Source organism: Dendrobates tinctorius, unplaced genomic scaffold, assembly GCF_039654945.1.
Source record: "Dendrobates tinctorius isolate UK_male_01 unplaced genomic scaffold, ASM3965494v1 ptg000102l, whole genome shotgun sequence".
NCBI classification, from domain to species: domain Eukaryota; kingdom Metazoa; phylum Chordata; class Amphibia; order Anura; family Dendrobatidae; genus Dendrobates; species Dendrobates tinctorius.
In genome coordinates, this window is record NW_027361770.1 from 8,315,059 (window position 1) to 8,330,718 (window position 15,660).

The 15,660-nt window shown below is 44.7% G+C and overlaps 1 protein-coding gene across 1 annotated transcript in view; it reads left to right on the plus strand.

Annotated features, from left to right (window-relative positions):
• Positions 1-15,660, plus strand: part of LOC141099719 (uncharacterized) — a 772,310-nt gene that overhangs the window by 443,823 nt on the left and 312,827 nt on the right. Inside the window, exon 15 of the mRNA XM_073587712.1 lies at positions 9,070-9,132. Coding sequence (XP_073443813.1) covers positions 9,070-9,132 — 63 coding nt within the window. The remainder of the gene's footprint in view (positions 1-9,069; positions 9,133-15,660) is intronic.

Here is a 15,660-nt window from a genome sequence, read left to right on the forward strand (position 1 = left end):
GTGCCTGGGGTCTCCATGGAGTCCATCAGGCAAAAGTGATCGCATCACGTTTGCCTGATGGAAGCACGCAGGGAGCCCACTAACTGCACTATGCCCCTCTGTCGCTGTCACTACTAACAGCAGCTTCAGAGGGGTTAAATGCCTGCAATCGGTGCTAGCACTCATCGTGGGCATTGCTGTGGGGTGTCAGCTGTCACATACAGCTGACACCTGCACGCGATCGTCACGGTGCTCAGCATGAGGTCACGCGATCGTGTTGCCGTACTAGTACTGCTGTTTGCTGGAACGCACCTCCCGCAGAACAGTACTAGTATGGCGCATGTCAGGAATGGGTTAAACTTGGTTTATGTCGTGTCTAATAAACCAAGTGCATCTCTAATACCACAGTGTTCCCATGACTACCTCCGTGTGCAGCCAAGTGAGCCGATCTACCACAGGTAGTGTCAGAAGTGCGGGCAGTGTTCCTGGTGAACACATATGATGGCCACAAGCCAGCGTATATATTTCAGGCAAGATGGAGGACCTGCTTAAGAATCTGCTACAAGCACAGCAGCAACAGCACCGACAACACCAGCTGCAGTTACAGAAGCAATAGATGGCACAACAAGAGACCAATAAGCTGCTTATTAAGCAGCAGTGTAAGGAGATAAGGTTCGATAAGGTGGATGCAGTGAAGAGCCGGAGGCAGAGAAGGGGTTAACAGGATTTACTGGAACAGGTTATTATACAAGGAATACTCCACACAGGGAGATGAAATCAATAACGGCAACAACAGGATTTGCACACAAACACAATACTTGAGAAAAAGGTGTACGAAAAAGGTAACTTATCGCTTGCAGTTCTTGTTGGGGACAGGCTGGAATATCTCCCGCCGACGTCGCAGATCGTGGGCAATGTCTCTGGCTCTGCTACAGAGGAATGAAAAGCATCGTCTCCCGACTGTGCCGATGTATCCGGTCCCGCTTGGCTTGGGTTCGCTGGAACGTTGAAACAGTCCTTTATGTAGATTCCTCTGGAATGGCGCCAGACACGAACCGTGTGCACGCTCGCAGGCCGCGGCAGTGTGCGATCCTCTATAGTAGACTAGGAATGTAGCGAGTCAGCTTATGTGCCACTGTGGGCAGGACGGAGCCGTCAAGCAAGGAAGGGTCCGAAGACAGCTCAATAGGGACACAGTCAGTTTGCAAGTCAGAATGCTGGGAGATGGATGAAGTGGAGTTAGCAGTCGGAGCAATGGGGAGTGAGTCAACCTTCTCCTTGTTCTCCTGTCACCTTCCTGCCAAGTTCCTCTCATTCCCGCGCTCAGTCCCTTTTATCTCCCCCATGCCCCCTGCAGTCCAGTGCAAAGGTCTCCCCTCCCAGAAGAACCTTCCCCCGGCAACAGTGGTGACAGTCCCGGTAATTTTCGCCCCAAAGTGCACCGGAAACTGCTGACTCTGTCTCTGCTCATCTTCTTACATCCCCCCTCTCTTTTCACTCGCCATTCCACGGTCGAGGCATCCTGAGAAACATTAGAGAACTGCTTGTCTGTCTTAGCAATGTGTTACTAAATAAACTGATCCTGGTTGTAACAAGTGGGGGGTTGTCCAGCCATTGTGCATTCGGAGTGACGTAGATTGAAAGGAATAGTGGAGTCTTCTAGTGGAAGCAGAGATGGATCTATATCTGCTGTTACGGTTTCTTCCAGGGTCCCAAGGCCCTGACCAACAGACATATTCTCAGATGGCTGCTCAGGACTTTCTTCCTCTTCATCTTTTATGGTCATGGGAGGCACATCTTCAAGAACCTCAGGTGTTTCTTCTCTTTGCATGGGGTCCTCTGAGAGGCATGGCCAGAGCATACTTCTATGTACCACTCTAGTGGGAGAATTTTTTTTCTCCTTCCGGATAAACCTCGTATACGGGTCCTTCTGTACCGACCCGACGCTTCACTCTGTATGGCCTACTCTCCCACCGATTTTCCAGCTTATCACATGGATGGTTCTCCCGCACCAACACTCCTTCAAGATGAGGGGCTCTCGTACCTGATCCAGCATGGCTGCCACTGTCCCAGTGGTCTTCCGGAACCAGGGAACCTACTCCCTCTCCAGCATCTCATCTTTACTCTTTCCAGGTGGCGCATGTCTTGCTCTGGATAGGGCGTCAGCGTGGTTGTTCTCCATCCCTCTTCTGTAAGTGATTCTGTACCAAAACTTTGCCATCCGGGCCACACAGCACTATTCCAGGGCCCCTAACTTGGCATTCTCCAGATGCGCTAACAGGTTGTTGTCTGTGTGCACCAGCACCTCTGAGCCAGACAGGTATTCTGCGAATCTCTCCACCATGGCCCACACCAACGCCAGCAATTCTAACTTGAAGGAAATGTAGAATCATGAAGGGACCAACTAGCATAGGCAATCACCCTCTCTTTCCCATCCTGCACTTGTGACAACACAGCCCCAAGTCTGTGCAAGCTTCCGTCGGTGTGGAGAATAAACGGCATAGAGAAGTCTGCATAAGCCAGTACCGGGGCTTCGGTCAGAGCCTTTTTAAGTTACAAAACACCTTCTCCTGCCTTTCCTTCCAATGGATGGATCGACCCTTTGCATTCGGGGGTACCCCTTTCAGGAGTTCGAGCAACGGTTGCACCACCTGGGCAAAGTTCTTCACGAAGTGACGATAGTACCCCGTCAATCCCAGAAATGCTTGGACATCTTTTAACGGTCTCCGGGGTCGGCCAATCCTTAAACACCACAACTTTCTCCAGTGACCGGTCCTCTTCTGACATGGGCACTTTCCAGTAGCCACTGGCGAAATCCAGCATTGAGAAGAATTTAGTTTTCCCAAATGCAGACAGAGATTCCTGAATCCGGGGTAGAGGGTATGAGTCCTTCATGGTGCAGGCGTTGAGTTTGCGGTAATCCACACAGAACCAGTGTCCCGTCCTTCTTTCGCACCAGCACAATGGGAGCTGGCTTTCCCTAATGACACCCACCTGTAGTATCTCTCATTTCCTGATATAACTGAGGGGGGATTTACCAGTAACGCTCTCGAATGGGTGCTGCATCCCCCGTTGGTATCTCGTGAGTGATTGCTGTGGTGCAGCCGAAGTCCTCCTCATGATTCGCAAAAATGGATTGGTATCGCCCCAGTAACACTTTCACTTGTTGTACCTGGATGGGTGTGAGTTCAGACAGTTCAGGGGGCATCTGTTCCAGTATGCGCCGACCCACTTGGATGTATTGAGGTTCGGCTGTCGGAGAAGTGGTGACTTTTACCGACGATGGGTCTTCTGGATTCATCGCCAATTGTATAACGTGAGGAGGTATGACTTCTTCGGGCATGCCCACTACCCGCGCCACTTCACCCCTGTGAGAGACAATAATTTCCTGATCTGTCAAATTTACGCAGCGTACAAGCACCGTCCCTTCTCGCACCATGGCCAATGTTTGGTCCACTAAGAGTCCTGCAGGCAATTGTTCCGTTACCAAGGGTTCCAATTGTACTTCCACCCCCTCCAGGGGGGCATGGATTTTGATGTGACATGCCACTGTATAATACAGTCTGATGAGTAGTGTATTTAATCCTATTGTGTGATACAGTACTCCAAACTGTGTATCTAATACTTTCATGTGAGAAAGTGACTGCTGAAATGTACTTATTGCTGAACTGTAATTACTGTGCCTAAGTGCTGCAATAATGTGACTGTTCCTCTCAGATCTTTGTAAAGACAGTTGAGGCAGCACAATGCCATCTAATGCCTCCTCCTGTTGAAGATTCTACTATCTGTTCTTGGCATTCTTGGTACCACCTTTGTCAAGTACACAGCTTTCCCATGTCAAAATATAAAATTAATTCTCCCGTACAGGTACGGTAATGCCATAAACAGAAAAATAATCAAAATGCCAGAATTCTGTTTTTTCTTTTCAAACATTTTTATTGAATTTTAGTAATAATATAGGGTTGAAAGGGAGGGGAGAGGAAGGGAATTAACACTAAGGCCTCTTTCACACATCAGTTTTTTGCCTTCAGGCGCGATCCGGCTTTTTTTTGTAAAACCGGATCCGGCAAAATGCAGTGCCGGATCCAGTTTTTCCCCATTGACTTGCATTAGCGCCGGATCGTGCCGGATGGCATTGCGTTTCATCCGTTTTTTGCCGGATCCGGCAACTTGTCTGATTCCGGCGTCTGGAAAAAACGGCTACTGTAACGTTTTTTGTCTCCGGCGAAAAAGCCGGAAGCGCCGGATCCGGCGCTTCCAGCTTTTTGCTACAATGAAAGTCTATGGGCGCCGGAATGCGCCGGATCCAGAAAAAGACGGATCCAGCCACCGGATCCGGTTTTTTTAAGTCTGCGCATGCTCAGATCCAATTGGCCAGCCCCCAGGAACAGATATAACCTGCTAGACGGATCCAGCAAAAAAACGGATCCGTTTCTACAGTTCTCCAAAATTTATGCCGGATCCGTTTTTTCTAGTTGCCGGATTCGGCAAAAAACGGATGAAACGCAATGCCATCCGGCACGATCCGGCGCTAATGCAAGTCAATGGGGAAAAACTGGATCCGGCATTGCATTTTGCCGGATCCGGTTTTACAAAAAAAAGCCGGATCGCGCCTGAAGGCAAAAAACTGATGTGTGAAAGAGGCCTTAGAGAAAGGGATGGGAACGGAAAGAGAAGGGAACAAAAACTAGAGAACTCAAGTCCATTTTAAAATACCTTACAAATGCACAGCTAATCAATTAAATAGAATAACAAGACATCATACAGTACAATGTTCGTGCAGACGAAGCCAAGCTAGCAAATTCAAACCAATATAAAAATTAGCTAAGTATTACAAATTTTTTCAATCACCTGCCTAAAGAAATGGAATTCAAAGTGATCAAAACATTATTTGTACCCCTAAATAAAATATCAGGTCTCCACACAAAAAAATCCTTACACATAAAAACAGTGAAAAAAATGAAATCTTACTGGTGTCAGATAATGGCAAAACAAACTTTTTTTGTTTTTCTTTACAATTTTCTATATTATCTGTTTGGTATCACTGACATCATACTTACCTGGAGAATCGTGTTACATGGTCATTTTTATCATACATTGAACACCATAAAAACAAACCCCAAACAAACAATGGAGTAATTACATTTATTCCCTGCACTGTTGTGAGGGGGGCGCTATTGCAATTTTTGCCTTAACAGGATGCCAGAATCAGTACTGCCAATGCTCCTTAATGCCACTGTACACATCTTAGAATCACATTGTAGTCACTAACAGAATGCCCCGAGATCCTAAACTTTATTCTTTCTTATCGTTTTGCCATCCTCAGAAGGGGAGGAGTGATATCAGGCACATGTGCAAATCCCGCCTGCATTTACTGCAGTCATAAATTAAGCTAGCAGTACACTAGATGTTGATGGCAAATGTCAGCAGCTCTATCGCTAATAATAATAATAATACATTTTATTTCTATAGCGCCGACATTTTCCGCAGCACTTTACATTTCAGAGGGGACTTGTACAGACGATAGACATTACAGCATAACAATAATCACATAGGTCATAACAGATACCAAGAGGAATGAGGGCCCTGCTCGCAAGCTTACAATCTATGAGGGAAAAATGGGAGACATGAAAGGTGGGTGGTGACAATTGCCCTGATTGTTTGGACCAGCCATAATGTTAAGTGTGTAACAGTATGGACACAGAGGGCTAATAGATGCATAAAGCATGTGGGAACATGATACGGGGAACCTGGTTATGGTAAAACTTTTGACTGTGCCACACAGGGATAGTTAGGTTAATGTGTTGAGGCGGTAGGCCAGTCTGAATAAATGAGTTTTCAGGGCACGCTTAAAATTGTAGGGATTGGGGATTACTCGTATTGACCTGGGAAGTGCATTCCAAAGAATTGGTGCAGCACATGTATAGTCTTGGAGACGGGAGTGGGAGGTTCTGATTATCGAGGATGCTAACCTCAGGTCATCAGCAGAATGGAGGGCACGGTAGGGTGGTAGACTGAAACAAGGGAGGTGATGTAGGGTGGTGCAGAGCCATGGAGTGCTTTGTGGGTGAGGGCAATAAGTTTGTACTGGATTCTGGAGTGGATGGGTAGCCAGTGTAAGGACTGGCACAAGGTAGAGGTATCAGTGTAACGATTGTCGAGGAATATGATCCTGGCTGCAGCATTCAAGACAGATTGGAGGGGGGAAAGTTTGGTAAACGGGAGACCGATTAGAAGAGAGTTACAATAGTCCAGACGAGAATGTATAAGAGAAACAGTAAGAGTTTTTGCAGAGTCAAAGGTAAGAAAAGGTCGAATTCTAGAAATGTTTTTGAGATGCAGATAACAAGAGTGAGCCAGTGATTGGATGTGGGGGATGAATGAAAGCTCGGAGTCAAGTATGACCCCAAGAGAGCGGGCATGTTGCTGGGGAGTAATAGTGGAACCACACACGGAAATAGCAGTGTTGGGTATAGGTGCATTAGTAGAGGGAGGAAACACCAGGAGTTCAGTCTTTGACAGGTTCAGTTTCAGATATAGTGAGGACATGATGTTAGACACAGCATTTAGACAAACGCCGGTGTTTTCTAGAAAGGCTGGCGTGATGTCAGGAGAAGAAGTGTATAATAGGGTGTCATCAGCATAGAGATGGTACTTGAAACCAAATCTACTGATTGTTTTACCAATAGGGGCAGTGTACAAGGAGAAGAGGAGGGGGCCTAGAACCGATCCTTGAGGAACCCCAACAGTAAGGGGAAGATGAGAGGAGGAGGAGCCGGCAAAAGATACAGTAAAGGAGTGGTCAGAGAGATAGGAGGAAAACCAGGAGAGAACGGTGTCCTTGATGCCGATGGAGCGGAGCATAGTGAGGAGGAGCTGATGATCCACCATGTCGAATGCTGCAGAGAGATCCAAGAGAATTAGCATGAAGTAGTGACCGTTAGATTTAGCTGTTAGTAGATCATTAGAGACTTTAGTGAGGGCAGTTTCAGTAGAGTGTAAAGAGTGGAAACCGGATTAGAGAGGGTCGAGAAGAGAGTTATCAGAGAGATAGCGGATCAGATGGGAGCGGACCAGGCGTTCCAGGAGTTTAGAGATGAAGGGAAGATTAGAGACAGGTCTATAGTTAGCGGCACAGTTTTGGTCGAGAGATGGTTTTTTAAGTAGTGGATGTATGATGGCATGCTTAAATAAGGAGGGAAAGATACCAGAAGAGAGAGGTTAAATATTTTAGTTAGGTGAGGGGTGACAGCAGGGGAAAGGGACTGGAGCAGATGTGGCGGAAATGGGTCACTGGTGCAAGTGGTTGGGCGAGAAGATGCAAGGAGCCTGCTTACTTCTTCGGTGACTGGTTCAAACTCAGTGAGTGAGCTAGATGCAGTGGGGGAGGGAGGACAGTATGGTATGAGATGATTAGGAGATAATTTCCTGTCGGATATGATCAATTTTTTCTTTGAAGTAATTGACCAGATCGTCAGCTCAAAGCTCTGTGGTTGGGGCCTGCACTCTTGGGTTGAGCAGGGAATGAAAAGTGTCAAAGAGACGTTTCAGGTTATTGGACAGTGAGGTGATGAGGGTGTTGAAATAGGTTTGTTTGGAGAGGTGAAAGGCAGTGTTGTATGTTGTAAGCATGAACTTATAATGGATGAAATCTTCGTATAGATTGGATTTTCTCCATAGACGTTCAGCAAACCTGGAGCACCGCTGCAGGAAACGTGTTTGCAGGGTGTGCCAGGGTTGTCGCTATCTTTGTCATGTTGTTCTATGTATAGGAGGTGCAAAATCATCCAGGGCAGTTTGAAGTGTTTCATTGTAATGCTTCAGTGTAGAATCAGGACATGAGAGGGAGGAGATAGGGGGCCAAGGAAGACCGCAAGCTCATCGTAAGTTTCTGGGTGTTAATGGCCTGTATGTTTCTATAAGTATGGACGGTGGGGGTGACCTGAGCGGCCTGGCAGTTCTTGATAGAGAATGAAAGAAGGTTGTGATCAGAGAGCAGGAGAGGGGAGTTTGTGAAATCATCCACTGCACAAAGCCGAGAGAAGACCAAGTCGAGGGAGTTTCCGTCTTCATGCGTTGGAGAATTAGTAAGCTGTGAAAGGCCAAACGAGGAGGTTAGAGATAAAAGGTGAGTAGCAGATGGGGAGAGGGGAAGAGCAATGTGGATGTTGAAATCGCCCATGATGAGGGTAGGGATGTCACAGGAGAGAAAATGTGGAAGCCAAGTGGCAAAATGATCCAGGAACTGATGGGAGGGGCCGGGAGGACGTACACTACCGCCACTCGCATGGAGAAGGGGGTGTAGAGTCTGACAGCATGGACCTCAAAAGAAGGGAAGCCTAGTGAGGATACTTGAGGGATAACCTGAAAGGTACATTTTGGTGATAGAAGCAGCCCAACGCCTCCACCTGCTCTTTTGTCTGATCTTGGGGTATGAGAGAAGTGTAATCCCCCATATGAAAGAGCAGCAGCGGTAGTGTCTGACTGCTGGATCCAGGTTTCAGTAAGAGCCAGGAGGTTAAGAGAATTTGAAAGGAAGAAGTCATGAATGAAGGAGAGTTTATTACACACTGAGTGAGAATTCCAAAGGGCACAATTAAGAGAGACAGAAGGCATGCAGGGAATATTAATAAGATTAGAGGGGTTTCTGAGTGTAGCAGTTGGGGGGTTTGACTTTCTATAACATGGGGGACCAGGGTTGGGAGCAATGTCTCCTGCGACTAGGAGAAGGAGGATAGAAAGAGTGAGCAGATGGTTGAGTGATTTGTGGGAGCGTCTCTTATGTTGAATGGTGGGACTGAATGAATATGTGCAATTTAACAATGTGAAAAGAGTGTGAGTGCTATACATAGTAGAGGAAAGGAGTGAGGGGCCGATATGGATGGAGTGTAGAGAATTAATATTTAAAAGATGAAATTATGAAAACTTATTAATCATTTGACATACTGTATATGACATTATAAAAAATAACAAATATTTAAAAAGAAAATTAAAACATTAATTCTTAAGAATTTTCCATTTCTTTTTGTTGAAAAAAATTAAGGGATGAAACATTCCCTTTAAATGTCTAATCTCATTTTTTTTCTATAGGGAATTCGAGGTGATAATGGTCTTCCTGGAAAACGTGGACCTATGGGTGCCAAAGGAAAGAAGGTTGTAAATTAGACACGTCTTGTGTATGTTGAATGATTATGTTAAAAACTAACTCATTCATTTACAAATTACAAACTAAGGCTGCGTTCACACGTTCAGGTTTTTTCGCGGCGATTTTTACCGCGCAATTTTGCCACGAAAACGCAAAAAAACAGCATCCCATGCAATCCTATGGGATTCCGCAATGCTGTGCTAATGCAGATTTTCCTGTGGCGGAATCGCGTCACGAAAAAATCCGCAGCATGCTCATTAATTTGCGAAATCGCGGCGATTCCGCCCACATAGGAATGCATTGTTATGCTTGCCTTCCGCATGTAGCTGTGCCCACCATGCGAAAAGTAAGCAGAACATTTGCGGATGGTACCCACGGTTCAAAGGAGAGGAGACTGTCCTCCGGGCTCTGCGTACCATATCCCTGTAAAAAATAGAATTAAAATAAAAAAAATCGGGGTATATTCACCTTCCGACGTCCCGAGTAGCGTCCCCAGGCTTCAGCGATACACGCGGCAGCTCTCGTTCCCAGTAATGCATTGCGATGACCTTTGCTGACGTCGCGTCTCGCGATGCTGTAGCGGTCTCGCGAGTCTGCGACGTCATCAAAGGTCATTGCTGCGATGCATCACTGGGAACGGGAACTGTCGGAGCATTGCGGAGGCCTGGGGTCGCTGCGTGGGACGTCGAAGGTGAATATAACCCAATTTTTTATTTTTTTTATTATTTTTAACATTAGATCTTTTTACTACTGATGCTGCATAGGCAGCCTCAATAGTAAAAAGTTGGTCACACTCGTCAAACACTATGTTTGACGAGTGTGACCAACCTGTCAATCAGTTCTCCAAGCGATGCTACAGATCGCTTGGAAAACGCTAGCATTCTGCAAGCTAATGACGCTTGCAAAACGCTAGTTTTTCCGCGGGAATTTAATAAAAATAATAATAATAATAATAATAATATAATAAATTTGATTTCTATAGCGCCGACATATTCCGCAGCACTTTACATTTCAGAGGGGACATGTACAGATGATAGACATTACAGCCTAACAATAATCACATAGATCATAACATATACCAAGAGGAATGAGGGCCCTGCTCACAAGCTTACAATCTATGAGGGAAAAGGTAGACATGAAAGGTGGGTGGTAACAAATGCCCTGATTGCATGGACCAGCCATAATGTTAAGTGTGTAACAGTACAGACACAGAGGGCTAATGGATGCATAAAGCATGTGGGAACATGATGCAGGGAACCTGGTTATGGTAAAACTTTTGGCTGTGCCACACAGGGATAGATTAGGTTAATATGTTGAGGCGGTAGGCCAGTCTGAATAAATGCGTTTTCAGGGCACGATTAAAATTGTGGGGATTAGGGACTAATTGTATTGACCTGAGAAGTGCATTCCAAAGAATTGGCGCAGCACGTGTATAGTCTTGGAGATGGGAGTGGGAGGTTCTGATTATTGAGGATGCTAACCTCAGGTCATCAGCAGAACGGAAGGCGCGGCTAGAATGGTACTGAAACAATGGAGGAGATGTAGGGTGGTGCTGAGCCATGGAGAGCTTTGTGGGTGAGGGTAATAAGTTTGTACTGGATTCTGGAGTGGATGGGTAACCAGTGTAATGACTGGCATAATGTAGAGGCATCAGTGTAACGATAAGCTAGGAATATGATCCTGGCTGCAGCATTCAAGACAGATTGGAGGGGGGAGAATTTGGTAAGAGGGAGACCGATTAGAAGAGAGTTACAATAGTCGAGACGAGAATGAATAAGAGAAACAGTAAGAGTTTTTGCGGCGTCAAAAGTAAGAAAAGGTCAAATTCTAGAAATGCTTTTGAGGTGCAGATAACAAGAGCGAGCCAGTGATTGGATGTGGGGGGGGCAAAGGAAAGCTCAGAGTCAAGTATGTTGTTGGGGAGTAATAGTGGAACCACACACGGAAATGGCAATGTCTGGTATAGGTACATTAGTAGCGGGAGTGAACACAAGGAGTTCTGTCTTTGACAGGTTCAGTTTCAGATATAGTGAGGACATGATGTTAGACACAGCGTTTAGACAATCGCTGGTGTTTTTGTAGAAAGGCAGGCGTGATGTCAGGAGCAGAAGTGTATAATTGGGTGTCATCAGCATAGAGATTGTACTGGAAACCAAATCTACTGATTGTTTAACCCATAGGGGCAGTGTACAAAGAGAAGAGGAGGGGGCCTAGGACTGATCCTTGAGGACAGTAAGGGGAAGATGAGAGGAGGAGGAACCAGCAAAAGATACAGTAAAGGAGCGGTCAGAGAGATAGGAGAGAACGGTGTCCTTGAGGCCAATGGAATGGAGCATAGTGAGGAGGAGCTGATGATCCACAGTGTTGAATGCTGCAGAGAGATCCAAGAGAATTAGCATGGAGTAATAACCATTTGATTTAGCTGTTAGTAGATCACTAGAGACTTTAGTGAGGGCAGTTTCAGTAGAGTGTAAAGAGTGGAAACCGGATTGGAGAGGGTCAAGAAGGGAGTTATCAAAGAGATAGCGGATAAGACGGGAGCGGGCCAGGCGTTCCAGGAGTTTAGAGATGAAGGGAAGATTAGAGACAGGTCTATAGTTAGCGGCACAGTTTTGGTCGAGGGATGGTTTTTTAAGTAGTGGATGTATGATGGCATGCTTAAATGAGGAGGGAAAGATACCAGAAGAGAGAGTTTAAATACTTTAGTTAGGTGAGGGGTGACAGCAGGGGAAAGGGACTGGAGGAGATGTGACAGAAATGGGTCACTGGTGCAAGTGGTTGGGCGAGAAGATGCAAGGAGCCTGATTACTTCTTCTGTTACTGGTTCAAAATCAGAGAGTGAGCTAGATGCAGTGGGGGAGGGAGGACAGTGCATGGTATGAGGTGATTGGGAGATAATTTCCTGTCGGATCTGGTAAATTTTTTCTTTGAAGTAATTGGCCAGATCGTCAGCTCGAAGCCCCGTGGTTGGGGCCTGTACTCTTGGGTTGAGTAGAGAATGAAAAGTGTCAAAGAGACATTTAGGGTTATTGGACAGTGAGGTGATGAGCGTGTTGAAATAGGTTTGCTTTGAGAGGTGAAGGGCAGTGTTGTATGTTCTAAGCAGGTCGATACACCACCGCCACTCGTATGGAGAAGGGGGTGTAGAGTCTGACGGCATAGACCTCAAAAGAAGGGAGGACAAGTGAGGGTAGTTGAGGGATAACCTGAAAGGTACATTTTGGTGATGGGAGCAGACCAACGCCTGCACCTGCCCTATTGTCTGATCTTGGGGTTTAAAATGCGATTTTCCCGCGGAGTGGAATTCCGGAATTCCAGCGGTAACTTCCGCGGGAATTCCGCTACTTGTGAACTAAGCCTAATAAAGCAATTTGGTGCATAATTACTTATCCCCTTTGAACAGAATAATATTATTTTTACATGGCCATTTACTGAACTGCATCCAATGATCCAAATTAGGATCATATTTGGGATTCTGTTTTGTAGAATTAAAATCAGCACAAAAGTAAATAAGTGCAGCATTATTATGACTTAAAGGGAATCTGTGACAAGGTTCTTCCATATTCATGATCTCTTTATAATCCCACACTCACCACTGATTGACAGCTTTCTGCCTATGCAGAATGTACACACAAAACTTTCCTTCAGTGGTGTGCAGTTGCACAGAGCTTAACATTCAGAGAACTGATAGATCGGCAGCACATAAAGCAATGATTTCATCAAAACTGCACAAAACAGCTCAGTAAGTGATGCATCGCTGGAATCAGGGTTTTTGCCCCTACATGTAGTTGCGGAATCCAATTAGGGTGTGGGCACACGTAAGCGTTTTTTTTTTTGCGTGTTTTAAGCATTTTTACCAGCAAAAATGCTTAAAAATCACTTAAAAGAAGCATCCCATTCATTTTAATGAATTCTGCACTTTTTGTGCATATTGATGCGTTTTTTCCACAAAAAAACACATCGCGGTAAAAAACGCAGCATGTTCAGTAATTTTGCGGAAAAATTTGCATTTCTAACTATTTTCTATAAGACTGGGGCCGCTCAGGAAAAAAAAGCATAAAAAACTAGCGTTTTTTAAGAAAAAAACGCGCGGAAAACGCGTGTAAAAAAAATGCGCGTTTTCTGGGAAGGAGTCCGGTTTTCATGCAGAAATTTTCTGCATATGTGTGCACATAGCCTTAACGCAAGTTAATTTGGAAGAAATGAACAGCGAGGCCACAATAAAATTACAAAACTGTGGCTGAACTTGACTTGAAAATAGCTATTTACTGGTTATCACCATATATAATCATGGCTTAAAGGGAAAAATATGGTAAAAATATATTAATAACCTATCTGTGGGATAGGGCATTCATATTACCTTGCTGGGGGTCTGACACCCTACACCCCCATGATCAGCTGTTACATGCTACTTTATTTTGATGTAAACACATGGAAAAGAATTGCAATGTGTAGATTCATTTAATATGTAGCAGCCGCCCATCAGCAGCCACTATACTTGAGTGCAGCTCCATCCCACGTGTTTACATCCACCCATCAGAGCTTGTAATAGCTGATATCTGATATTAAAGACTTATCAAATGGATAGGTTTTTCTGTTAGTTGTTTCCTGTCATAGATCACACTCTGTGGATATCTGCAGGCTGTTTATTACATGAGGTGCAATCCACCATTACAAGATATCTCCTGACAACAACTAACCAACAAGTTCCAAAACTCTATAGTACACACATACAGTATAGTACAGTACAGTACATGGTATTCTTAAACCACTGGTGAAGGATACACCTAGCTACATTCAGGACACAACTGACCTATTGAATAAACTAGCAGCAATAGGTCCTCTACCAGAAGGAACCATCCTGGCCACCATGGATGTGGAATCTTTGTACTCTAATATCCCACACCAAGATGGATTAAATGCCTGCAAATTCTTCATGGAAAACACAGGGACTGATGCTGATGCTGTGGTGAAACTTATAAAATTCATCTTCACCCACAATTACTTTGAATTTGACAACAAGATCTATCTACAGGAGACTGGCACAGCTATGGGAAGTAAAATGGCTCCACAGTATGCAAATCTTTTCATGGCCAAGCTTGAAAGCGACTTTTTGTCCTCATGCCCCATCAGGCCCCTGGCCTACTACCGCTTCATTGATGATATTTTAATCATCTGGACGGAGTCTGAGCAACAGCTAAAGACGTTCCACGAACAGTTTAATCAATTTCATCCCACCATCAATTTAACACTCAACTACTCCAGCACTGAGATTAGCTTTTTGGACACCATCATTAAGCTAAAAACAATGCAATAGAGACATCCCTGTATCAGAAGCCAATCGACCGTCCAACATACCTTAAATGGGACAGTTTCCATCCAAAACACATAAAGAACTCTATTATCTATTGCCAAGCCATCAGATACAATCGTATATGTTCCAACCCCATGGATAGAGACAAACACCTTGGTCGCCTCAAAAAGACCTTTTTGAATCAGGGCTACCATCCAAGAACAATTGAAAACCAAATTACAAGAGCCACCAGAATATCAAGGAATCACCTGCTACATTACAAAGCTAAAGAAGAAAATAACCGGGTGCCTCTAGTAGTCACCTACAACCCAAATCTGGAAGTGCTAAGGGGAGCTGCACGGAAATGACAACCTTTACTACAAAAAGATGCTCGATTACAATCCATTTTTCCAGACCCCCCACTACTGTGCTTTAGGCAGCCCCCAAATCTAAGAAGCATCATTGTCAGAAGCTCCCTGTCCTCTCCAACAGCTGGAGGAACCTTTCCTTGCAACCAGAAAAAATGTAAAACCTGTCCATCTATAATGACCACGGACAAGATAAAGATCCCCAATTCACATCAGGACTACAAGATCCCAGGTACTTTCAGCTGCATTACATCTAATGTGGTGTACTTAATTATTTGTACTAAATGTCCAACTGGGGGTCTGTATGTGGGGGAAACAGGGCAAAAGCTTAGAACAAGGATGAATGCTCATCATCACACAATAAGAGAAAAAAGAATGGATCTACCTGTGGCAAAACATTTTTGTATGATGGATCACAACACCAGAGATATAAAATTACTGGTTTTGAAAGGTAACTTCACATCTTCACAGAGAGAGAGAAGAGTCTGTGAGTATAAATTTATGATGACCTTTGACTCTCTCAATGCTGGAATGAATGTGTCGCATGGATTTATGTCTTTTTACATCAATTAAGGAATTTGCTCCTAAGACCTTGTGGGGGCATCACAACACATTAGGAGACCCCCAATCAGAGGACAATAAAACATCCGGACTCCTTATCTATGAACTGAACCAATATTTATGTTTCTCCCTCTCCCATAATCATAATTCTGCTTCACGTCACTTGTCTCATCTATTGCATTTTTTCTGTGCTGTATTGTGCATAAATATGTGACTCTTCAGATTTTGTATTAGTCTATGCCTGATGAAGAGACCTGAGTAGTCTCGAAAGCTTGCAATGTGTTACTATCTTTTCAGTTAGCCATTAAAAGGTA